Source organism: Oncorhynchus gorbuscha, linkage group LG11 (assembly GCF_021184085.1).
Source record: "Oncorhynchus gorbuscha isolate QuinsamMale2020 ecotype Even-year linkage group LG11, OgorEven_v1.0, whole genome shotgun sequence".
NCBI lineage: Eukaryota > Metazoa > Chordata > Actinopteri > Salmoniformes > Salmonidae > Oncorhynchus > Oncorhynchus gorbuscha.
In genome coordinates this window covers 62278060-62302753 of record NC_060183.1, presented here as the reverse complement: position 1 = coordinate 62302753, position 24694 = coordinate 62278060, and the positions used below count along the sequence as shown (strand labels likewise).

The 24694-nt window shown below is 42.1% G+C and overlaps 3 protein-coding genes across 13 annotated transcripts in view; 1 reads left to right on the top strand and 2 right to left on the bottom strand.

The window, feature by feature from the left end:
• LOC124049073 (high affinity copper uptake protein 1-like) overlaps positions 1–20265 on the top strand; it is a 33189-nt gene extending 12924 nt beyond the window's left edge. For 2 of the 10 annotated variants that reach the window (XM_046370409.1, XM_046370408.1), the window contains exons 2-12: positions 3279–3414; positions 6078–6150; positions 6292–6460; positions 6744–10349; positions 10455–10513; positions 11371–11504; positions 11602–11776; positions 14743–14902; positions 15135–15223; positions 15450–15536; positions 19750–20265. In XM_046370409.1, the coding sequence (XP_046226365.1) occupies positions 3298–3414; positions 6078–6150; positions 6292–6460; positions 6744–6945 (561 nt within the window). In that variant the 5' untranslated portion in view covers positions 3279–3297 and the 3' untranslated portion in view covers positions 6946–10349; positions 10455–10513; positions 11371–11504; ... (3 more) ...; positions 15450–15536; positions 19750–20265. Of the gene's footprint in view, positions 1–3278; positions 3415–6077; positions 6151–6291; positions 6461–6743; positions 10350–10384; positions 10514–11370; positions 11505–11601; positions 11777–14742; positions 14903–15134; positions 15224–15449; positions 15537–16154; positions 16351–19749 lie in introns of all 10 variants that reach the window. The other 8 variants (XM_046370416.1, XM_046370414.1, XM_046370411.1 and 5 more) reach the window with 8 other exon arrangements.
• Positions 7608–11386, bottom strand: LOC124047696 (anaphase-promoting complex subunit CDC26-like). The gene is made up of 3 exons (XM_046368004.1): positions 11366–11386; positions 10420–10527; positions 7608–9613 (listed from the first exon to the last, which is right to left on the bottom strand). Exons 1-3 carry the CDS (start codon positions 11384–11386, stop codon positions 9428–9430), a joined length of 315 nt encoding a protein of 104 aa, XP_046223960.1. The 3' UTR covers positions 7608–9427.
• LOC124049072 (RING finger protein 224-like) lies at positions 20244–24276 on the bottom strand. 2 transcript variants are annotated; one of them, XM_046370406.1, is made up of 3 exons: positions 22662–24276; positions 21727–22000; positions 20244–21326 (listed from the first exon to the last, which is right to left on the bottom strand). In XM_046370406.1, the coding sequence occupies exons 2-3, from the start codon at positions 21997–21999 to the stop codon at positions 21024–21026; spliced, it is 576 nt and encodes a 191-aa protein (XP_046226362.1). In that variant the 5' UTR covers position 22000; positions 22662–24276; the 3' UTR covers positions 20244–21023. The 2 variants fall into 2 exon arrangements, with proteins under 2 accessions (XP_046226362.1, XP_046226363.1); XM_046370407.1 differs by having other exon boundaries at positions 20244–21323; positions 21727–24276.
• Between the last annotated feature and the right edge of the window lie 418 nt (positions 24277–24694).

Below are 24694 nucleotides of genomic sequence, written 5' to 3'. Positions count from 1 at the left end.
ACCATCTCTCCAAAGTAATAACACTAGGCACTTTGGAGAATTTGACTGACTTGTTTAATTATGGTGTTAACTTTTTAATCAGTGCTAACCCAGGAGCATTAGAGAGGATCTGGGGCTTGTCCTCAAGCTGGTGCTGGTGGTACGGCGCCAAGCCCAAGACCAGGCTACTCCAAGTCTGAGTGGTTACCCCCTTCATCCCTCTTCAAGCTCAGAGTCAAACACAGACCTGGACCTCACTTAAATTTGTCGTATACACCTGGAAAATGTAATGGTGGTTGCTTTCCTCATCAAGCAGGAGAGAGACTGAATGTTTTGCACAGGAGGAGAATAAGTAGAAGTCACAAAGTGTTGCTTAGGTCTTAGAGTTTGGGGGGGGTGCGTTTGTTTTTGGGCTGATTTCTGTCTCGGCTTCAAAAGAAGCTTCAAACGAAGCTTCAAACATTAATTTTTGCAACATTTTTGGCACAGCTGAATATCTAGGCCAATTTGGGCGATTCCGTGGGAAGGTTAACCTGAGCATGCCCAAATAAAGTTAAGAATTTCCAAATGAGGTCTATATGTTAGAGTTCTGGCTTTATTAGAAAAGTAGGAAAGTGTATGACTTTTGGCCAATTCAGAGTAGGAGGGCAAGACTCAAAGGCTTTTCAGCCAATCATGTGACCAACCACCCTGTTTCGGGCCTATGTAGAAACATTTTGAAATGGTGTTTCTTACATGGTGTTTCTTACCCCCCCCCCCCGCAACAGCCAGTGAAAGTGCAGGGCGCCAAATTCAAAACAAAAATCTCATAATTAAAATTCCTCAGGCATACAAGTATTTTACACAATTTTAAAGATAAAATTCTCGTTAATCCAGCCACAGTGGCTGATTTCAAAAAGGATTTGCAGCGAAAGCACCACAAACGATTGTTAGGTCACCACCAAGCCACAGAAAAACACAGCCATTTTTTTCAGACAAAGAGAGGAGTCACAAAAAGCAGAAATGGAGTGAATCACTAACCTTTGATCTTCATCAGATGACACTCATAGGACTTAATGTTACACAATACATGTATGTTTTGTTTGATAAAGTTTATATTTATATCAACAAATCTGAGTTTACATTGGCGTATTACGTTCAGTAGTTCTAAAACATGTGGCTCTCTGCAATATCACAGAGTCAATTTACAGAAATAAACATTGATAAAGATACGACTATTATACAAAAAGATTTCAAAAAACCTTTACGGAAAAAGCAAACCATGCAATAATCTGAGTACAGCGTTCAGACAACAAAGCAGACAAAAATATATCCGCCATATTGGGTGGTGGACATTAGTCAGAAATAGCATTATAAATATTCACTTACCTTTGATCTTCATCGGAAGCGCAGTTCCACAAATGTTTGTTTTGTTCAATAATGTCCATCATTCATGTCCAAATAGCTTCTTTTGTTGTTAACAAATCCAAAAGCGCGTTCAGGTCCAGTCGGACAAAGTTCAAAAAGTTCCGTTACTGCCCGTAGAAACTTATCAATCATTAGGATATTTTTATCATAAATCTTCAATAATGTTCCAACCTGAGAATTCCTATGTCTGTCGAAAAGCAATGAAACGAGAGCTAACTCGCTCGTGACCGCGGCTGTGGCAATCTGCCAGACACCTGGCTCATTCCTCTCTCATTCGGTCCCACTTCTAAATACAGTTGACATCTAGTGGAAGCCTTAGGAAGTGCAACATTTCCCACTTCCTGGTTGGATTTTTCTCAGGTTTTTTCCTGCGTACTATTGTTTGTACATATGAGTTCTGTTATACTCAGACATCATTCAAACAGTTTTAGAAACTTCAGAGTTTTCTATCCAATACTACTAATAATATGCATATATTAGCACCTAGGACAGAGTAGCAGGCAGTTTACTCTGGGCACCTTATTCATCCAAGCTACTCAATACTGCCCCCCTGTCACCAAGAAGTTAAAGGCGCACAGTCAACTTAGTGTATGTAAACTTCTGACCACTGGAATTGTGATACAGTGAAATCTGTCTAAACAATTGTTGGAAATGCACAAAGTAGATGTCCTTAACCGACTTGCCAAAACTATAGTTTGTTAATAAATGTGTAGAGTGGTTGAAAAACCTGTGTGTGTAATTAATATATATATATATATATATATATATATATATATATATATATATATATATATATATATTACACACACACACACCATTCAAAAGTTTAGAGTCACTTAGAAATGTCCTTGTTTTTGAAAGCAAAGCGTGTTTTTTTGTTGTTGGTCCATTAAAAAAAAATCACTTAAATTGATCAGAAATAGTTTAAACATTGTTAATGTTGTAAATTACTATTGTTGCTGGAAACGGCATATTTTATTTATGGAATATCTACATATGCTTACATAGGCCCATTATCAGCAACCATCACTCCTGTGTTCCAATGGCATGTTGTGTTAGCTAATCCAAGTGTATCATTTTAAAAGGCTAATTGATCATTAGAAAACCCTTATGTTAACACAGCTGAAAACTGTTGTTCTGATTTAAAGAAGCAATAAAACTGGGTTTCTTTAGACTAGTTGAGCATCAGCATTTGTGGGCTCGATTGCAGGCTAGAAACAAAGACCTTTCTTCTGAAACTCGTCAGTTTATTCTTGCTCTGAGAAATGAAGGCTATATTTTTATGTTTGGGTGTGATGACTGCTATTAAAGCTACATGTCATTTTTCAATCCTGAAGTACCAAGGACCTTTTAACGTTCCAAATTACCAAAAACTGTTATCATAAGTTTTGATGATAATCTTTAAAATGTAAAGTCTAACATCCATAACGGTTGTTTTTCCTCTCTAAAGTACTAAAGAAAATGACAAATGATAAATTCTAGTTTGTGTTCAGACATGCCTTTCCTCCTTAATGAATATCCATGTTTTGACCTATGTCGTACAAACTCAGACTTTTGCTAATATGTTCAGAAAAAGCTTGGCCTACATGTAACACCAATAACGCTTCATATTTGAGTTTTACAACATGCCAATATTTAGAAGTCTGCTTTCATGAGTATACACCCCCCCCCCCCCCCAAGGTGTACTGTAGATGCACACATCAAACGTTTCATTTATATTTGCTTTGTCCATTCTTTGAAACATTAAGATGTGATTTTTGTATGCAAATGTAATGTTCATACTGCTGGAATCGCCTACCTACATCAAAAACAACCTGTCATGGACAAATGTGTGTAAAGGTAGGAAGTATGCGTGACGTATTATTTTTGTCTCTATTTCCTGGTTCTTGCAGTAATACATTCGAGACGAACATGGACCACACGAACCATAACCATGACCACAGCAAAATGGCTGGCAGCATGGCTCCTCCCATGGTCACAGGCTCCCACGAGGATCATCTAGGGGGAGGTGGAGGGGGCCATATGATGGTGAGTGAGCTTGGCACTCTGAAAAAGAAATCAGTCACACACTAATTTCTCTCTGTTACAATGTGGGATGTACTTATGCTTGATCCAGCAATGCGGTCCGGAGGCGGTGACGCAATTGCGGGGGCCAATTCAAGCTCTGTACTGCATCGCCGTGCTCCTCCCAAAAAGATTTTTATAATTCGGAGGGCTCCGTATAGCTCCTCATTGATATGATTGGTTGACAGTATGTGGGGGTGGTACATCCTGCATAAACACAAACTCACTCCCTTAACAACTTCCTCCACAACAGCTCTGCTCCACGAAATGCAAGAATTACGAATGCCCTGACTTTTGAAGAGGCCGTATCGCAGTTAATGCTATATGTTCAATGCAGACACTGTAATGACCATAAATGGGCTTTTATGCTTATCACCCCATCTCTGCACTTCCTACGACCTCCTCACAAAGTTGTAAATCTGATTCAGATGAATGGTTTTAATTCAACTCTAGTTCAAACGGCCTGCTTGACATTTCTCTCTGCTGTGTGAGCTGAATCAAATGAAATGTTATTGGTCACATACACATGGTTAGCAGATGTTATTGGTCACATACACATGGTTAGCAGATGTTATTGGTCACATACACATGGTTAGCAGATGTTATTGGTCACATACACATGGTTAGCAGATGTTATTGCAAGTGTAGCGAAAAGACTTTGCTTCTAGTTCTTACAGTCCAGCAATATCTAACTAGTAATATCTAACAATGCCACCGCAAAACCTAATACACACGTCGAAGTAAAGGAATGGAATAATGTATAAATATATGGATGAGCAATGTCAGAGCGGCATAGGCTAAGATGCAATAGATAGTATAGAATACATATGAGATGATTAATGCAAGATATACAGTTGAAGTCGGAAGTTTACATAAACTTAGGTTGGAGTCATTAACTTGTTTTTCAACCACTCCACAAACTTCTTGTTAACAAACTATAGTTTTGGCAAGTCTGTTAGGACATCTACTTTGTGCATGACACAAGTAATTTTTCCAACAATTGTTTACAGACAGATTATTTCACTTATTCACTGTATCACAATTCCAGTGGGTCAGAAGTTTACGTACACTAAGTTGACTGTGCCGTTAAACTTGGAAAATTCCATAAAATTATGTCAAGGCTTTAGAAGCTTCTGATAGGCTAATTGATGTAATTTGAGTGAATTGGAGGTGTACCTATGGATGTATTTCAAGGCCTACGGGTTCAAGTCTGTATATAGGTAGCAGCCGCTCAGCTAGTGATGGCTGTTTAACAGTCTGATGGCCTTGAGATCGAAGCTATTTTTCAATCTCTCTGCTTTGATGCACCTGTACTGAACATGCAGCTGCTCGGGTGGATGTTGTCCTTGATGATCTTTTTGGCCTTCCTGTGACATCGGGTGTTGTAGGTGTCCTGGAGGGCAGGTAGTTTCCTCTGGTGAGCCCTGAGGTTGTGGGCGGTGCAGTTGCTGTAGCATACAGTGATACAGCCCAACAGGATGCTCACAATCGCGCAAGTTTTAGGTGACAAGCCAAATTTCTTCAGCCTCCTGAGGTTGAAGAGGCGCTGTTGCGCCTTCACACCGTCTGTGTGGGAGGACCATTTCTGTTTGTCCTTGATGTGTACGCAGAGGAACTTAACTTTCTATCGTCTCTACTGCTGTCCTGTGCATAGGGGGGTGCTCCCTCTGCTGTTTCCACGATCATCTGTTTTTTTGACGTTGTGATGTTATTTTCCTGACACCACACTCTGAGTGCCCTCCCCTCCCTGCAGGCTGTCTCGTCGCTGTTGGTAATCAAGCCTGCTACTGTTGTCGTCTGCAAACCTGATGATTGAGTTGAAGGCGTGCATGGCCACACGGTCATGGTGAACAGGGAGTACAGGAGGGGGCTAAGCACTCACCCTTGTGGGGCCCCAGTGTTGAGGATCAGTGAAGTGGAGATGTTTCCCACATTCACCACCTGGGAGCGGCCTGTCAGGATGTCCAGGACCCAGTTGCACAGGGTGGGGTTCAGACCCAGGGCCTCAAGCTTAATGATGAGCTTGGAGGATACTATGGTGTTGAATGCTGAGCTGTAATCAATGAACAACATTCTAACATAGGTATTCCTCTTGTCCAGATGGGATAGGGCAGTGTGATGGCAATTGCATCGTCTGTGGATCTATTGGGGCAGTAAGCAAATTGAAGTGGGTGTAGGGTGACCGGTGGTGCTACAAGGCAATAGTCATTTAGTTTAGATACCTTTGCATTCTTGGGTACAGGAACAATGGTGGCCCTCTTGAAGTATGTGGGAACAACAGACTGGGATAGGAAGGGATTGAATATGTCTGTAAACACACCTGCACATGCTCTGACGACGCGGCTATGGATGCCGTCTGGGTCAGCAGCCTTCCGAGGGTTAACACATTTAAATGTCTTACTCATGTCGGCCACAGAGGAGAGCCCACAGTCCTTGGTAGCTGGCCGCGTCAGTGGCACTCTGTTATCCTCAAAGCGGGCAAAGAACATGTTTAGCTTGTCTAGCAGCAAGACATCGGTGTCTGCGACGTGGCTGATTATCCGTTTGTAGTCCGTGTTTGTCTGTAAACCCCTTGGCTCTATAGGTGTTACTATTTTAAAAAATTGTTTTCTGTCCCTCTTCTCCAGAAAATGACCTTCTACTTTGGCTACACAAACGTGGAGCTGCTGTTTGCCAGCCTTGTCATCAACACACCTGGAGGTAAGTTGTTCCCAGAATGTATTTTCAGACTTGAAATGTAATGTAAAAAGTATTTTATGTATTGACCATTGATTATTCATAAAACTACAAATAATATTGGTTAGATAGTCAGTCAATTATTTAACATGTCTCCTCTTTCAGAGATGGTGGCGGCCTGCTTTGGTTGTTTCCTGCTGGCTGTGCTCTACGAGGGTCTTAAGATTGGCAGGGAGTTTCTGCTGAGGAGGAACCAGGTCAACGTGCGTTACAACTCCATGCCTGTCCCGGGGGCAGACGGCACCATGGTCATGGAGACCCACAAGACTGTAGGGTAAGTTAGACAACCAAGCAACAGGACTCTTTACTAACCGGACACATAGTAGTACTGCAGTGAAGTGGTCCATTTTACACCCCAATAATGAGAATTATAGACATTGCAGTTACAAGGGCTACGCGCTCCATATCATGAATGGATATGAAGCCTCACTGTATGTGGGGAATGTTGTAGATAGAACAGGAGTTTTTAAATGGCTTAGTTTGCCACTAACACCTGACTTGCAGAGTGCTGTCAATTAGTTTATTTTAACCATCCTGTTTCCCCCTCTCCCCTGCAGCCAGCGGATGCTGAGTATGGCACACTTGCTGCAGACGGTGTTACACATCATCCAGGTGGTGGTCAGCTATTTCCTCATGTTGGTCTTCATGACCTACAATGCTTATCTGTGTATCGCCGTTGCAGCCGGGGCAGGCGTCGGATACTTCTTATTCAGCTGGAAAAAGGCTGTGGTTGTTGATATCACCGAACACTGTCACTAATGGCCCCCTCCCCGGTCTCTCCATCCTCCACCCACACACACACACATACATTCACACACAGGTATTCTCCATGTAATCGTCATCATCATGCATCCAGTTTTATATACGTTTATCTTATTTAAATGGTTCACGTTGTCACACAAGTTGCTTGATGGAAAATGTGAATTACGACTGAGCTTTTACATTTGTGACATTCAAGTCTGTCCTTTTAGTAGGTCCAGAAGACTACCCTCGACAACTAGCATGATGTTGGTATTCCAAATGCTGGCTTCTGTTATACCAACACCACTCCTGTCTGGCTCCACAGCTCTGTCAAGGGCCAAACATCCACTTCCCCCAGTCGTGCCATTCTTCCATTCTGTTTTTGTTATTGCGCAACAACCAGTGCAGGTTCATCCTTGTAGCACTGGGGCTCTAGGCTCTTCTACTCAGAGGGCTATTTATGACCCTTAAATCTTTTCTCATTGAAGATCATTGTGAATAGGGCCCAGAGTTTTTCCTGACCCCACCTGGGCCCAAGTTAAAGCCAATGTGTTCTTCTGAAGCCTTGTCATATCTGCATTCCATCTGACAATCTGGCGGGGGGGGGTCGTCTAACATAATCAGGGTCTCTCAACTACAGGAGTCAAAGGTCATACTTGGGATTGTGTGGAGATGGTGGGGCAGCTCTGGCTGTATGACTAAGCCTTACTAAACCCTTTGCCTTAAAGGAGGGAAACATGACAGCCTAGGCCAACTGTAGTCTACTGACAAGTGCCAGTGCTATTTTAAAGACGTTTGTCCAGTGGACAAGCAGTCAAGTACAGTACACTTTAAATGTTGTGTGATTATATACATTAGTGTAATGCAGCAGAGCGCGACAACCTTTGAGACCCTCTTCATGAGACACACTGCTATGCAGTGTTCAATTTTGGTAATTTATGAATGACAACCTCATTATTTACCAATGACACTTGGCACTCGAAGGTTTGATCTGACACACAAATGTAAATTGCTCTTGTACATCAAGAAGCCAATATAAAATGTTCATTATATAACTTGGGAGTAACTTTTGGTGCATTCATTCAATAGGCTTAAATTAGTTCACATGTCAACACAACATGGACACTAGTGTCCTTATTGGAGCAAGTGCTCAGATCCCAAGGGCAAGCAGGGAACTATGGGAAAGTACGAGGATGGATCTAGTGCTTTCTCAGACTGGCCTAGTAACACATGATTACTGCACCTCTTGTGACCTATCGGTGCTTACGCCTCACAGTTCACACTTTGACAGGAGGGGATATCTATGAAGTAGAACCTAAAGAGAAAGTTGTATTTTTAGTTTCTTGATTATATTTTTTTTCATCTCTGAGAAATGACTAGTAAATGTTTATCAATTGCCTAAAGCTGTGTTTTACACAGGCAGTCTGATTCTGATCTTTTAATGATTTGGCAATAGAGCTGATTTGATTGGTTAAAGGACCAATTAGCGGAAATGTCAGAATTGTCTGTCTCTGTAGACTGGCAGCCCAATTCTGATTTTGTTTGTTTGTTGTTGCACTCAGTTAATTGGTCTTTTGACCAATCAGATCTGGAGAAATATCGGTTGTAGAAAGATCTGATGTGATTGGTCAAAAGACCAATTAGTGAAAAAAATATCAGAATTGAGCTGCTTGTCTAAACACAGCCTTAGTGATGTGCTGTGCCTGGTTTGAGGGTCAAATTCCTAGTTGCTATAACTGGATTTAACTGCCGCACATTCTCATTACATTACAATCAAGCCAGGGACATTAATAGTTGGTGTATACTTGAACATATTATAACTGTTTCTGCTTTACCACATGGGATCATGTATCAAAATGTATTATTATAGTCTACTATACAACTCGAGCGTTGAAGTTAATGGGCCAAAACAGCAGTGGGAGTCTGACTGCCACTCCAGCGCAGCAACAGTGTGAACATTACCTGGACTGTAAAGTCCACAGACATGTCTGTATAGTATGACGTATTTACAGTGCTGTAATCATCTAGAGAAAACAAGTAATAAATGGTATCATTCAAGAACTATGTTTGATTCTGTTGCATTCTCATAATGCAGCCTTGAAGGCCAATAAAACTACAATCATACCATTCTAAGTAATCACTGATTAGTTATCAAGTCCATTCCATTGTGCCCAAAAGATGCTACCTTCACCTTCCTGGGACTACCAAGTCTGGATTTGTGTAATGGAGGGAAACTACTACAACTACTCCCATGAAACATATTGTATGAAAGGCCACACGCTTTGCATCGCAAGTCATAACATTTCAGGTAAATGCAACAACATTACTTTAGAAGATGTGTGTTATAAGCAAAACATCCTCAAACTACATATTTCTTTGAAGAGAATTCTGACCTCAGGCAAGCACACAAGTATCCCTGACCATGTCAATAGCATTGTTACTGTGCCATCCACACACCAACACTGGTTTGAGCAGTCTTGTTAATGTGCCTATTAGGAACCTAAAACTGCAGGTTTCCAAAGAGTGAGGGCAAGGTGTTTGGTTTGGGATGGGGCTTGTAGCTTCTTCTCTCGTTGATCATCTGTTCCCGTGTCTTCCCATCCCCTGTTCCACCGCTGGCCCCCACCATATTACTAAACATAGCCACACCAACAACATCCACTTCATCGCTCTGTTTTTTCCGAATCTGAGGGGGGGCAAAGGTTGTTAGACAAAAGTTATGTTATGTATAATTCATGTAAAAAAAATGAAGTGCTTTTCTCACACCCAAGGTGCGGATTTTATGCCAATCAAGCGTTTCTTAAAAGTTAATGAGGAATTTAAGAAACTGGTTGCAGGCAATCCATCAACAACGCAAAGCCTCTTTATTATGCCTTTTATTGTAGCTCCCTTCAGTAACCACGAGCACAACCGTTCCTTGATTTTAACTGGCGGCTTTATTCTGTAGTTTTAGTCAGAATTATCACCTTCCGTGAGAACTATAAAGTAAATGAAAAATACAGTTAAGCACACTCTTACAACCTTATCTTACGAGTGACTTATTAGCTTGGTATAACTCTGAAGTGCTTACATACATAACAGTTTAAGCGGCGTTATAACGGGTTCAGATTAAACACATGAATAAAGGAACAAATACCTCATTGGCTGCTTATTACAGAAGGGAGGAAATCAAACTTCACACTTATTATTCCTGGCATGAATTCACACTTAATCCTAACATACACTCTTCAACCTTTATGAACTACACCCGATGACATGAAAACTTAGCTAACGCAGCGCAGGATTGCCTTTCCTCCAAAAGTGTGTTACTACAATAAGGATCCCCGATACAACAGTATTAGCTACGTAGTTCCGCTTGTATTATCATTTCCCCCGCGCAACGGACACATAAACAATTCAAACAAAAGACAACGACATAACCTGTAAGTCTAACTGTCAGTTACATTTATACCTGCAGATAATAAATGTATCCATGATGCTGTGGCTACTCACCTCAAGCTGTTTCTTGACACACTCAAACTCCTCAGTGTCATCCAACTTCAATTCCAGATGCGATGTTGGATGTGAAGCAGATGTGCACAAGGCTGTAAGTACTAACTTCTACTAGATGGCTAGACAGAAAGGTGACAGATCAATTATCGAGTGTAATAATATGGCTTGCATTTGCTAAACCACTTAGCTAGCTATATACAATTACTAAACAATAGTTAATGTTAAGGCTACCAAACAAATCAATCACACTAAAATCTCTTTGCAACAACTTGCTAACTTTACGAGCAAGCTGTCAAGCTAACTACATAAAAGACTAGTGACAGACCAAGCACGGCTAAAGAGGGCAAAATTGAGCGCTCCATACGTCAATTTGTCTCGGATCCAGTGGTACTCACAAAGAAACAGGCTAATATTTCATATTTGCTTACATTTTGTTAATGTTGTTTATTTGGACAGCAGTAGCTAGACAGCATATCCCTGTAGAATCCGCTATAAATTGTCGAAGGGCTTCTGGGTAACAGTTTTCAGCAGTGCACGTGTGGGTATGTTTGACCTTTCCGCTAGATGTCGCAGTGAAATGTGAACAGGTAACCACCTGTGTTTTGATTTTGCTAGCTGGTTGCGGTTCCTGTGTAATTGCGTTATTTCAAACCCAATACTAAAATATAGGTACGTTAAGCATCTTAAATGTTGAGCATTTTGTCTATTTGGTGATGCTTTTGGCAAACTGCTGAGTGTCGTTCGCTAACTAGTTTATCTGACGTTAGCTAGTTAGTCAACGTGTTCTTGTGTAAAGACTACTTTACAAACCCCTATGATTTTGTCAATGTGTCCTAGCCATTTTATTTACTGATTAGGGAGTTGTCCATTTTTGGTCAGCAAATTGATAGTTAGTAAACTACACACTCATTCAATTCATTCATATCTCTGTGTGGCTATTGTTTACTCCAGGACAGTAATCATTCATTGTGGTGAACAGTGGGACCAGAGATGTCTGAAGAGGATGAAGCTCCGCTGGTGAAGAAGACCAGCATTTTCTATGGCAGTCTGGAGGAGAGGGAGCAGCTGGGACGAGAGTCCTCTGGGTCAGGCAAAAATTCTGTCAAAGCAGGCATTGAGGCTGTCAACATCAACTGTATATGGTGTGTCTCTTAACTCAACTTACTTTCTATCTTCCCTCAGGTCCCTTGAGCTTGCGGAACACGTGAGTGAGCTTCAGTCTGAGGTATTGGCTGACTTTTTCTCGCTCGCTTTCAGTCACAGTATCCATTGACGATATAGAGGTTAAAGCTTGCTTACGGGCCCTTGGGGAGCCAATCGCACTGTTTGGTGAGGGGCCTGCTGAGAGACGAGAGAGGTGAGTCACAAGCATGGTCCTGTCCTCCCTTTCTAATATTTTAATATGTGGATTAAAAATTAAAGACCCTCTGAAGATCCTCTGATGCTTTTACAACATGTCACCCCTGTCAACTTACCAATTCAAATGGCAGTTTTGAGTTATTGTCTTTCTGCTTGAAAACACCACATCGAAAGTTATATTTTGCATGCATTATATCCACCTCTGAGGCATGCATGAGAGCATCAGCTGTTCCGGACGACTGTGTGATCACGCTCTCCGTAGCCGACGTGAGTAAGACCTTTAAACAGGTCAACATACACAAGGCTGTGGGGCCAGATGGATTACCAGGACGTGTGCTCCGGGCATGGGCTGACCAACTGACAGGTGTCTTCACTGACATTTTCAACATGTCCCTGATTGAGTCTGTAATACCAACATGCTTCAAGCGGACCACCATAGTCTCTGTGCCCAAGAACACAAGGCAACCTGCCTAAATGACTACAGACCCATAGCACTCACGTCCGTAGCCATGAAGTGCTGGTCTGTAAATCTATCTCCATATTGAATGAATGGAGTGAAAATGTTGTAGTAGTGAGAGAAATATATTGGAGAGTCAAGCCACATATCATACCTCCTCCTGAATACACCTGTTGTATTCGGCGCACATGACAAATAAACTTTGATTTGAGAAATCCAAACGTTCCCAGGAGGTATGATATGTGGTTTGACTCTCCAATGTATTTATCTCACTACAATGTTTTCACTCCATTCATTCAATATGGAGATACATTTACAGCACCAGTCAAACGTTTGGACACCTACTCATTCCAGTGTTCTTTATTTTTACTCCTTTCTACATTGTAGAATAATAGTGAAGATATCAAAACTATGAAATAACACATGGAATCAAGTTGCAACCAAAAAGTGTTAAACCAAAGTACAAGAACTTCACAAGACCCTCAGCGTATGTCCTCCATCAAAGTCTCCAAAATAATTCAAGGATGTGTCTTGTTCGTGAAAAACTGTTGTAGAATATCAACATTTTCTCTGCCTACTCAGAACCTGAATAACTACTGCAGTCAAATCGGTGACTACAGGCCTAAATCCTTCTGCCAATTTAGCCCGAACTCCAAAATGTTTGTGACTGCCGCTTGGTGAGTCCCTCAGTCTCCTCTCATAGCACTGCACAGACAGGAATGGTCTTGATGGTGTTTTATATCCATTTAGCTGTCAAATAAGCATTTGTTAGAAGAATTGTCCTTGTCGTCCTGACTTGTTTTTTGTTCTCTCTACGAGTGGCCTGTGTAAACTGTGGAATGTTTGCCCGCACCCTTATCTGTACTCTTCGGGGTTAGAAGAATATCTTATTTTTCTCAATCATTTGAGAAATTGCATTGCAATTTACTCTTTTCCTTGATTTCTGTTGTCCTAAATTAGGGCTGGGCGGTATACTGTATTTTACGATATATGGACCGGTTTGGGTTTTTACTTTACAGTAGACTAGAATACAGTATATACATATTAAATGAGTAAAGCAGTATGTAAAGTTTGGTCATACGCACATGCTTAACATAGGTGCTGGGCTAATAAAGAACAGACCTGATGAAGATCCATTTCAGATCAAAATGTTGTCAATAAAGTGGTGAATTTTGAGCTTTAAAGCAGTGTGTAAACATTAAAGTGAGCAGTGACTCCATGTACAGTATATAGGGCAGCAGCCTCTAAAGTGCAGGGTTGAGTAACCTAGTGATGGCTATTTAACAGTCTGATGGCCTTGAGATAGAAGCTGTTTTTCAGTCTCTCTGTCCCAGCTTTGATGCACCTGTACTGACCTTGCCTTCTGGATGATAGCGTGGTGAACAGGCCGTGACTTGGGTGTTTGTGATACCAGTGATGGTGTAGACTGAAAACAGCATGTTTGTGCAACAGTGTTGGAATATGCAAAGCAAGAAAAGTTAGCTACATGAAGTAGCTAAGAGAACATTCAGTTATTTTGTTTTGAACCTTTATTTAACTAGGCAAGTCAGTTAAGAACAAATTCTTATTTTCAATGACAGCCTAGGAACAGTGGACTAACTGCCTTGTTCAGGGGCAGAAGGACATATTATTTTATTTTTTTTACCTTGTCAGCTCAGGGATTCAATCTTGCAACCTTTCGGTTACTAGTCCAATGCTCTAACCACTAGGCTACCTGCAGCCCCAGGTAGCCAAAGATTATAGGATCCCCTAAGAAACACTTATCAACACTTTAGTTCCTTGTCCTTACACTGTCTTGAACTCCTCCCTGGCATTTTCATTTTTTGTCACGACAAACAACACTGTATTTAAAGTGCCCACTATTATATTCTAACTATAGAATTAGAATAATCATTCTATTTCCATGATTCCAACCGTTCACCCATGTGTTTTGCTCTAAATCGCTAGTAAAATCGCAATCGCAATGTTTGGCTAGAAATAAGGCCTAGGTTGTTTGCCCATATTGTGCAGCCATACATGGCAGTGTGGAAGTGATCTCGAATAAGTGTAACAAATGCAGAAATGTATGAAAATGCAGATTTCTTTGAATTGAACAGTATTTCAATAATCAAAATGGAGAAAGACCAATTGGAATCACTTAATGTACACTGGGGCAATAAAGTATTGTCAGCCACCAATTGTGCAAGTTCTCCCACTTAAAAAGATGAGAGGGGCCTGTAATTTTCATCATAGGTACACTTCAACTATGACAGACAAAATTAGAAAAACAATTCCAGAAAATCACATTGTAGGATTTTTTAATTAATTTATTTGTGTTGCCACCGTAGGGTCACGCACTACTCATGAAGAAAATGTTGAACTATTATTCAAAAACATAAAATACCGTCATACTGTCCTTTTTTATTTTTATACAGTGATATGCTATTTTGGCCATATCGTCCAGCCCTATCCTGAATGATAAATAAGTTAATCATTTGATAATAGTTATTCTCTTTTCCTGTCCTCAGGCCACAACACCTACGTGGGGGCCATCTGTTTCCATCCTCAGGCCACAACACCTACGTGGGGGCCATCTGTTTCCATCCTCAGGCCACTCTGACTATGGAGGACTCTGATGTTAACATGGCCTCCTGTGCTGCCAATGGCACCGTCAAACTCAGACCACAGGTCTGCTCTGGTTGATATGTACTGTCTTTCTCTGTCTCAAATGAGGGAAACTACCTAAAGTTTGATCAAATATGATTCAGGAGGAGAGGGGTTAAGAAAAGCAGTGTCTGTTTTTTTTCTAAATGTTCGCAGTTATCATAAACAGTTGCTAACTGTGAGCTGGTGAAATGAATGGTGGCGATTTAAAGGCATGTTGTGTTGTAACCATGGTAACCCCTCTCTCTCTCTGTAGTGATGAGCCTGTTGCTGACATCGAGGGCCACTCCTGAGGGTAGCGCGAGTAGCCTGGCACCCCTGTGGACGCTTCCTGGGCACCACCTGGTGGGTGAATTTATTTGTAAACTTTCTTTAATTCGTTCTATCATTTTCAGAATGTCTGATCCAGGTAATACAATATAAACAAAACATGATCACTTGCACCAAATGTCTCAACTTTAGCCATAGATAGATGTTACTCTCGTCAGACTTGTCATTCGAATTGATTCTGAAGTGGGGCTTAATCCTTACTCTCTTTCACTCTTTCACCCACTCACTCACACTCCTGGAGGCCCAGGAGGAGATCCTGCACCAGGAGGGACACAGTAAAGGAGTCCACGACCTGCACTTCCAACCTGATGACTCTGGTAGGCACTGGGTAAGATCGCACTGGATGCACTATGAAAGTCTGTCAATTGTGGGTAAAAAACATACATTTTTGTGTTGTCTCTGCACATCCTGTTGCAATATATGTTGCCAGCGAATCAAGCGAATGGCTGGTCACTTTTGTATTAGTATTATCCCATCCATTATTTCTACAACGAACCTTCAGATAACTGGGATCTCAGTGTCTTCTCCAAAACAAAAACATTAGAAAAGGCTTTTATTTGGCCTATAGAAGGGAATGGGGGCTATAGTAAATCAATGGTCTTATTCTGTGATTCAATAATCTGTTCCAAGAAGGCCAGTAGATGTCCACCCAGTTATCTCAATTAGAGGCTTGGCAGAACAAATAGCCTCTCAGTGGCTTGCTGGATTTGAATCATACAGGGATATTCCCTTCAAGTCCCCTCTTAATAACATGCTGTCTTACACACACTTCCCAACTCTCAGTGCACAGTGATCTCATACATATAATCAACTCAAATCTACTGCCTGAGCAATTTGGAGGACTGAGAAGGTTTAGCAGCTTGTTATGTGATTGTTGTAACTTTAAATTAAGGCAGATGCAACAACTGGCTCCATGTGACACACGAGCTGATGTGTTTTTGTACAGATCTACGCTATTGTTGGAAAGTGACTTGCACCAGTCAAGACAGTCAGCACAGTCTACAGGACTCTTAGTTGAATCCTAGTTTGCCTCGATATTAATCTCTCTCGGGTCTGCATTCGTTTGGGCGTATTTGGGACCTTCGAACCGGGTGCTGTGTGATGTTCCTGGAGATTTTCAGCATCGACTTCTCTCCCAACAGGTAAATTACATGGATAGATTCTGTGTTAATGATATCTGATGGATAGGGCCAGATAATCCTGACTGTGTGATCTAAACTGGGGAAAAAAGGAAACGTCCTCTCACTCTCAACGGTTTATTTTCAGCAAACTTAACATGTGTAAATATTTGTGTGAACATAAGATTCAACAACTGAGACAAACTGAACAAGTTCCACATACATGTGACTAACAGAAATGGAATAATGTGTCCCTGAACAAAGGGGGGTCAAAATCCAAAGTATCAGTCAGTATCTGGTGTGGCCACCAGCTGCATTAAGTACTGCAGTGCATCTCCTCCTCATGGACTGCACCAGATTTGCCAGTTCTTGCTGTGAGATGTTACCCCACTCTTCCACCAAGGCACCTGCAAGTTCCCGGACATTTCTGGGGGGCATGGCCCTAGCCCTCACCCTCCAATCCAACAGGTCCCAGACATGCTCAATGGGATTGAGATCCGGGCTCTTCACTGGCCAACGACAGAACACTGACATTCCTGTCTTGCAGGAAATCAAGCACAGCACGAGCAGTATGGCTGGTGGCATTGTCATGCTGGAGGGTCATGTCAGGATGAGCCTGCAGGAAGCGTACCACATGAGGGAGGAGGATGTCTTACCTGTAACGCACAGCGTTGAGATTGCCTGCAGTGACAACAAGCTCAGTCTGATGATGCTGTGACACAACGCCCCAGACCATGACGGACCCTCCACCTCCAAATCGATCCCGCTCCAGAGTACAGGCCTCGGTGTAACACTCATTCCTTTAACGATAAATGCAAATCCGACCATCACCCCTGGTGAGACAAAACCACGACTCGTCAGCGAAGAGCACTTTTTGCCAGTCCTGTCTGGTCCAGCGACGGTGGGTTTGTGCCCATAGGCGATGTTGTTGCCGGTGATGTCTGGTGAGGGCCTGCCTTACAACAGGCCTACAAGCCCTCAATCCAGCCTCTCTCAGCCTATTGCGGACAGTCTGAGCATTGATGGAGGGATTGTGCGTTCCTGTGTAACTCGGGCAGTTGTTGTTGCCATCCTGTACCTGTCTTGCAGGTGTGATGTTCGGATGTACCGATCCTGTGCAGGTGTTGTTACACATTGTCTGCCACTACGAGGGCGATCAGCTGTCCGTCCTGTCTCGCTGTCACAGTACGGACATTGCAATTTATTGCCCTGGCCACATCTGCAGTCCTCATGCCTCCTTGTAGCATGCCTAAGGCATGTTCATGCATGTGGGCATCTTTATTTTGGTGTTTTTCAAAGTCACTGGAAAGGCCTCTTTAGTGTTGTACGTTTTCATAACTGTGACCTTATAACTGTGTCTTTGCAATGAAGATCTGTGGAGTTATTTTGATTTCCATTAATTATCTTTGAAAAACAGGTTCCTGAAAAAGGAATGTTGCTTTTTTTGCTGAGTTTATAACTACGGCCCTGGTGAAAACTCCTGGCCCTACATATTGATGATGATAAGCCTTAGAGTGTGTGTTTGTAGGTCCAGCATTGAAACTCTTCTCCCCTGTTTTGCTACCACGCAGCAACAAGAAATGGGGATAACTGTATACTTCTGGCCCTTCTTTGGACACTGTGTTACCCAACCTCCAGACGAGCTTCAATGCATTACATTTACATTTAAGTCATTTAGCAGACGCTCTTATCCAGAGCGACTACAACTCTCCTTCTGTGGCCGCCAACTGCTCTTAAATGCAAATAAAACTGAATGCATGCTCTTCAACCGATCACTTCCGGCCTGCCCGTCCAGCATCACTGCTCTGGATGGTTCTGACTTAGAGTATGTGGGGATCTACAAATACCTAGGTGTCTGGTTAGACTAAACGCTCCTTCCAGACTCTCATTAAGTATCTCCAATCCAAAATTATATCTAGAATCGAATCCTATTTCGCAACAACGCATCCTTCAGTCATGCTGCCAAACTTACCCTCGTAAAACTGACTATCCTACCGATTTTTGACTTCGATGTCATTTACAAAATAGTCTCCAACGCTGTACTCGGACTCCAATTTGCTATCACAGTGCCATCCGTTTTGTCACCAAAGCCCCATATACTAACTACCACTGCGACCTGTATGCTCTCGTTGGCTGGCCCTCGCTTCATATTCGTTGCCAAATCCACTGGCTCCAGGTCATCTATAAGTCTTTGCTAGGTAAAGCCCCGCATTATCTCAGCTCACTGGTCACCATAGCCGCACCCACCCGTAGCACGTGCTCCAGCAGGTATATTTCACTGGTCACCCCCAAAGCCAATTCCTACTTTGGCTACCTTTCCTTCCAGTTCTCTGCTGCCAATGACTGGAACGAATTGCAAAAATCACTGAAGCTGGAGACTCATATCTCCCTCAGTAACTTTAAGCACCAGTTGTCAGAGCAGTGCACAGATCACTGCACCTGTAAATAGCCCATCCAACTTCTTCATCCCCATACGGTTATTTATTTGTATTTGATTTTGTGTAATTTCTTTGCTCCTTTGCACCCCAGTATCTATATTTGCACATTCAGCTTCTGCACATCTATCACTCCAGTGTTTAATTGCTAAATTGTAATTATTTTGCTACTATGGCCTATTTATTGCCTTACCTCCCTTATCTTACCTCATTTGCACACACTGTATATATATACTTTCTTTCCCTATTGTGTTATTGACTGTATGTTTAGTTTATTCCATGTGTAACTCTGTTGTTTGCGTTGCTTTGCTTTATCTTTGCCAGGTCGCAGTTGAATATGAGAACTTGTTCTCAACTAGCCTACCTGGTTAAGTAAAGGTGAAATATAACACCTTTAAGGTGTGGGACCTGTGTCACAGGAAATGCATCTACACCATCCCCTCCCATCAGAGCCTAGTGTCCTCTATCAAATTCCAACTAAAGTTTTTCCAGATCCCAGAGACTACCTACTTATTAATTTCACATTAAATGGATACTTTGGGATTTTGGCATTTAGGCCCTTTATCTACTTCCCCAGAGTCAGATTAACTTGTGGATACAATTTTCTTTGTCCATGCTAGGAGATTCCCGTAAACTTCCAGTCATTGCGCTAATGCTAGTTAGCATTGGCTCATGAAACTACCTCTAACCTCCTTCATACTGGACACAGACATAAAAATGGTATCCATGAGTTCATCGGTCTCTGGGGAAGTAGATAAAGGGCCTGGTTGCCAAAATCCCGAAGTATCCCTTTAACTTAATTTAAATTGATCCAGCATATGAACTGAAAATACTTGATTGACCCTATAATGACATACAGGTAACCCTTTGCACAATACTCATGCCAACTAATATCTGAAAATGATTTTCAAAAGTCACACGGTAAAGGTTTAGCAGCAAGTTATATACTGTTATAACTGGTTGCAATTTTTCCCTCTTCCTCTCTTAGCCAATGACGGTCACTTCCTCCTGACCGGGGCCTGTGACAACACAGCCAAGGTGTGGACCCATCAGGGCGGGCCACGAGGGCAAGGTGATGGGCGTGGACATCGCCACCTGCTCCTACGACCGCACCTTCAAACTCTGGATGTCAGAGTGAGCAGGGAAGGGAGTATCACCCATAGAAAGAGAATGGCATTCTATGGTACCTTCTATTTCTATGGTAATACCGAACTGTCATCCCATACAAATAGAAGATCATAAAATATTAGCATTTTCACAATTGATGGATGAGTCTTTGAACATCCTAAATATTCTGAGTTGTACACTTGTCTGATTTACATTTAGTAGATGGTTAAATTATTATTGAACAACAATGTTAGTCTCTTGATGTCTACAACTTTGAAGCTGTCCTTTCTCCCAGATAATTTGTTAAATAATATGTTTTGGGTGATTTGTAAACATGAGTCAGTTGGTGTCAGAAGTCGATCCTTTTGTCTAGTTTTTAATAAAAACAATAACTCCATATTTTCTTTTTCCATTCTTTTACACTTGCACATGACAAAATGGTTACATACAAAATAATGGAAACACGTAAATGAGGGATACGAAGTATATTGAAGGCTGGTGCTTCCACACAGGTGTGGTTTGTAAATTAATTAAGGGTCATGCATAAAAATGTTGGACAGGCATATATTTGAGCTACCATGGCTTACTATAGGATGACAATGCCCCATCCACAGGGCACGAGTGGTCACTGAATGGTTTGATGACTATCAGTCACCAGATCTCAACCAATTGATCTGAACACTAATGGGAGATTCTAGAGCGGCTAGATAAATTATACTATAACTCAACGAAATGTGTATAAAATAATGGACTTTCAACAATCAAGGTACCAATAGCCTATATGTCCAACTGCATAGTTGAAAGGAGGCAGTAGAGGAGTCTAGGTTGTAGGTGAGGTCATTGAGGTCTTTATCCAGCATCCCATTGTGAGTGCTGAAATGTTCTTTCTCCCACGATGTGGGGAAAAAATGTTGTCCCCCACACAACTTTGTCAGTCTCGTGAACACTTATCCCCAGTAGTGTTTTTTTTTCTTTCAGTAGTACATTTTTCCTTGGTCAGATAACGCAGTCAGGCCCTAGTTATAACCTATATTTTCCATTGTTTTAGCCTTGAAGCTCAGGCATTCCTATAATCAATTACAGCTGGCACTGTAATGGGAAAACTGTTGCCCAGATGCTTTAAAAACTCTTGTCATTCATACATGACTGGGCATCCTAGCAGCACCACCAGCAGCAGAAGAAGCGCCTGCAGCAAGGGCTCCTGTGGAAGCGAGGCTCAGCCAGTCCTCCATGGTTCCAGGTGGCCTGAGGCTGCTCTATGATGGGCTGCTTCCCAAAGGAGGGCTTTAGCTCCAGCTGGTTGCCAAGTTCTCTTCCTCCCTGCTGGGGGCTGGACCTCTGGCTGTCCAAGTCAGCCTTGACCCCCAGGAAGGCTGCTAGGTCCAGGTCCAGGGCTGTAGCTCCCCCGCGAGGTAGCGGAGTGTTCTGCCGGCATTGTGGACAGGGGATCCACATCTGCTGGGGAGTAGGATAGGGAGCAAGGTTGATTGGGACACGTTGGTTTGTCAATCAATTATAGATATTTAGGTAGACTAATAGTTATGACTGCTGAAGCTAATAATGAGCTCTCAATACAGCATTCCTCTTCGAAAAGTGTCCGGAAAGGAATCTGTTGCTCTTTAGGATTGGTCAGGTTAATTTAAGATTATGCATATTGGCCGATCCTAACAAATCAGTTCTCCCCTTTATCAAATAACTTTCACTAAATCAAAGGAACACGTGAGCTAGCTATAGCTTGACAAGGCCCAGTCTGTTTGAGCTATTCTGAAAGTGGTCCAAATATCTTTTACTTTTTATAGTCCCTAATTAACCAGAGATGCTGCCTCTGTAGGACTGCTGTTATGACAGTCAGACCCACCTGCTCATTGAGGATAGTGTCAAGGCGTCTCAGGCAGGCCTGGCAGAAGGTGTGGCCGCAGTAGAGCTTGCGTGGCAGCCTCTCAGCCAGGTTGAAGGCACAGAAGCAGATGATACAGTCCAGTTTACGGCTTTCTCTGGATGGTGGAACTCCTCCGGCCGACACACCACTCTCTACAGGGGGATCTTCTGGGGCCTCTAAGTCAGGGGCCTCTGCGGGGGCTTCTGGGGCATGAAAGTCTTGGGCATCAGGTACTGGGGCTTCCTCCTCCATCCTGTACAGGAAACTAGATTATGAATGGCACATATTGATGGTGACCATGTGACTACAACTGAAAAAATATTTATAGCACCGGTCATGTGTAATACATTGCAGCCCAATGCTTAATAGTTCAAATAATCAAACACACCTGAAACTAATTTATTGGAGAAAACGAACAGTTGATTAATACAAATGGTGAGGAAACTAGAGGAATGGAATTAATAAGGAATTTACACTCAAGAAAAAGGATTGAGACCCATGTTTGATGTCAGCTGTGGATATTCTCTGTCCGGTCAGTCAGTTGTGTGATGGTATAAGACAACAGGTTGATTGTAAGCAGAGACCAATATCTATTTACTGGATAAGAGTGTCTGCTAAATGACTAAAACCGAATGTCAGTATCAGATCTTCTATACCATGGGTTCTCAAACCTTGCTGTTAAATGTATTTGAACAATTCCACAGCTACCAAACCTGATTCAAATTGTGAACTAATCATCAAGCTCTTGACAAGGTGAATCAGGTGAATTAGTTCTGGGCTACAACAAAGTTGTGAAATGTCTGGGGTCCCCGAGGAGAGGTATGAGAACATCTGTTCGCTAGTACCTGTTGACTGTCCTTCACTAAAACATTGCCTAACAGAACTGAGAAAAAAAAACATAAAACATGGCGTACCTTCTGGTTTGTCCTCCAAACCTCCTAAAGGTCCTTGGTAGTTCCCTGGAGACCTGCCATGACTTCTGTTTTCAAAGCAAACTCCGTCCCAGGACCAGTCCAGTGTTGTACTCCTTTACTGACAAACTAAATCGACACTACAGTATAGGGTCAGATGTTGTCTCTAGTACAATCCCCTGGAGGGTAGGTCTTCCTCCCTTTTATCTCCCCTGTTGTTCAACTCTTCTCTTCCACAGAAGCTGCTCTAATGATGAGCAAACAAATTGAGCCTGCAGCGGCTCCTCAGGCCGTTTAATATTTCAGGCTGCCCGTCCCTGTGAACTCACACTCATAGGCCTGTCAATGGAGTGTGTTACATATTAAAGAGGCCACAGAGAACAGTGGGGTTCTCAGGGGTAGAGAGCGCTTATTATCCTCATCTATTGGGCCGATGGGATGGGCCCTCTGCCTCTGCCCTACCACGTACACAATCAAACACACGTGCACGCAAACATGCACACGATAACACACACAGGCGAACCAGGCTCGCATTCCTGTATTGAGGGAGTAGGTAACAGATCAGCTTACACTGGCAACAATAGACAAGCAGAAACCCTACACTCCATTCGCTAGCATCCAGCACTCATCGGAGTAAGGCCTGAAATCCATAAGACCCAGTCACACAGGGCCCATACACAACATACTGTAGATGTCCTTGTAACCTTCACAATGTGACATTGCCTTGTCCAGTCTGAAAATGACCCCAAGCCCATATTAGCCTCTTCTCCCAGGACAACACTTTCAGATCTGAAGAGAATGGATAAGTGTAAGCAATATGGTGATTGGTAATGGACTTAATGGAACTCATATCTATCCAGTTCCTAGAGATCTGAAAACACCAAGGTGTTAGGGACTAGAACAAGGAACCAGTGGTTGTTTTCCTTATTCATTGGTGTTGAGATGCAGTGGAGACACTAGATGGTAGCAGAGATCAGACAGATATATATATATACAGCCAGCCACGGCATGTTCAGAGTGAGTGTAGGTGGCAGACTCCTAGGGGGAAGAGGACGGCCACAGAATGAAACATTTACTCAGACTGACCATTGCAACATATGTTTTTCGAAAGTTATTGTTTGTTATCAAGTGGCTTCCTCCCTTGCGCCGTAAAACAGGTCTATGAAAGATGAGTAAAGGAAGAAAACAGCTGGTGCTTATCTTAATCTTCTGCAAATAGAGATTTCCAGGTGTCTCTTAACTTCTGTACATGCTTCGTAGCATATTTAGCTTTAGTTCTCACCATGTTATGGTTAGGTTATTGTAGTAGGTTAAGATTAAACCCATACTGAAGAAGATCCATACTATAGAGCGATTTAAATTTAAAGGCAGATCTCCTCTTCGTCTGAAGAGGAGTAAGTATCGGACCAAGATGCAGCGTGGTAAGTGTCCATAATGTTTTTAATAAAGACAAATGAACACTCAAACTATAACGTGAAATCTACAAAAACCAAAACGGTACCGTGTGGCAACAAACACCCACAAACCAGCAGTGAAACCCAGGCTACCTAAGTATGATTCTCAATCAGAGACAACTAACGACACCTGCCTCTGATGAAGAACCATACTAGGCAGAAACAGAAACCAAACATAGAAAAACAAACACAGACTGCCCACCCCAACTCACGCCCTGACCATACTAAATAAAGACAAAACAAAGGAAATAAAGGTCAGAACGTGATAGTTCCAATGTTCGCGGAGATTCACAGTAAACGCTGAATTTTGTCTTCTCAATCGGAAATTACCTTTATATTTCAATCGTGCTGTAATGTGGCTCTTCTGCAAACCGGATTTAGCCCTTTAAGAAGTTGTTTTTATTTTTTTGTTAGTGGAACATTCCTTGAAATAACATTATATAATTCATGTCTACTCTATACTGTCTCCTATGAGATGGAAATACATTCTACTTGATTTCCATATATATTTTGACTAAGGCCTCTATTTAATCATACAAAGTAATACATCAAATCAAATTTTATTTGTCACACACATGGTTA

Bases quoted from the DNA above. Each gene is read 5' to 3' on its own strand.
- LOC124047696 (XM_046368004.1), bottom strand. From the start codon at position 11,386: ATGAATGATTACTGTCCTGGA. The intron at 10,528-11,365 runs GTAAACAATAGC...GCCATCTAGTAG, and splicing joins TGAATGATTACTGTCCTGGA to AAGTTAGTACTTACAGCCTT. The intron at 9,614-10,419 runs GTGAGTAGCCAC...GCCCCCCCTCAG, and splicing joins GTGTCAAGAAACAGCTTGAG to ATTCGGAAAAAACAGAGCGA.
- LOC124049072 (XM_046370406.1), bottom strand. From the start codon at position 21,999: ATGGAGGAGGAAGCCCCAGTACCTGATGCCCAAGACTTTCATGCCCCA. The intron at 21,327-21,726 runs GTGGGTCTGACT...CCTACTCCCCAG, and splicing joins ACACTATCCTCAATGAGCAG to CAGATGTGGATCCCCTGTCC.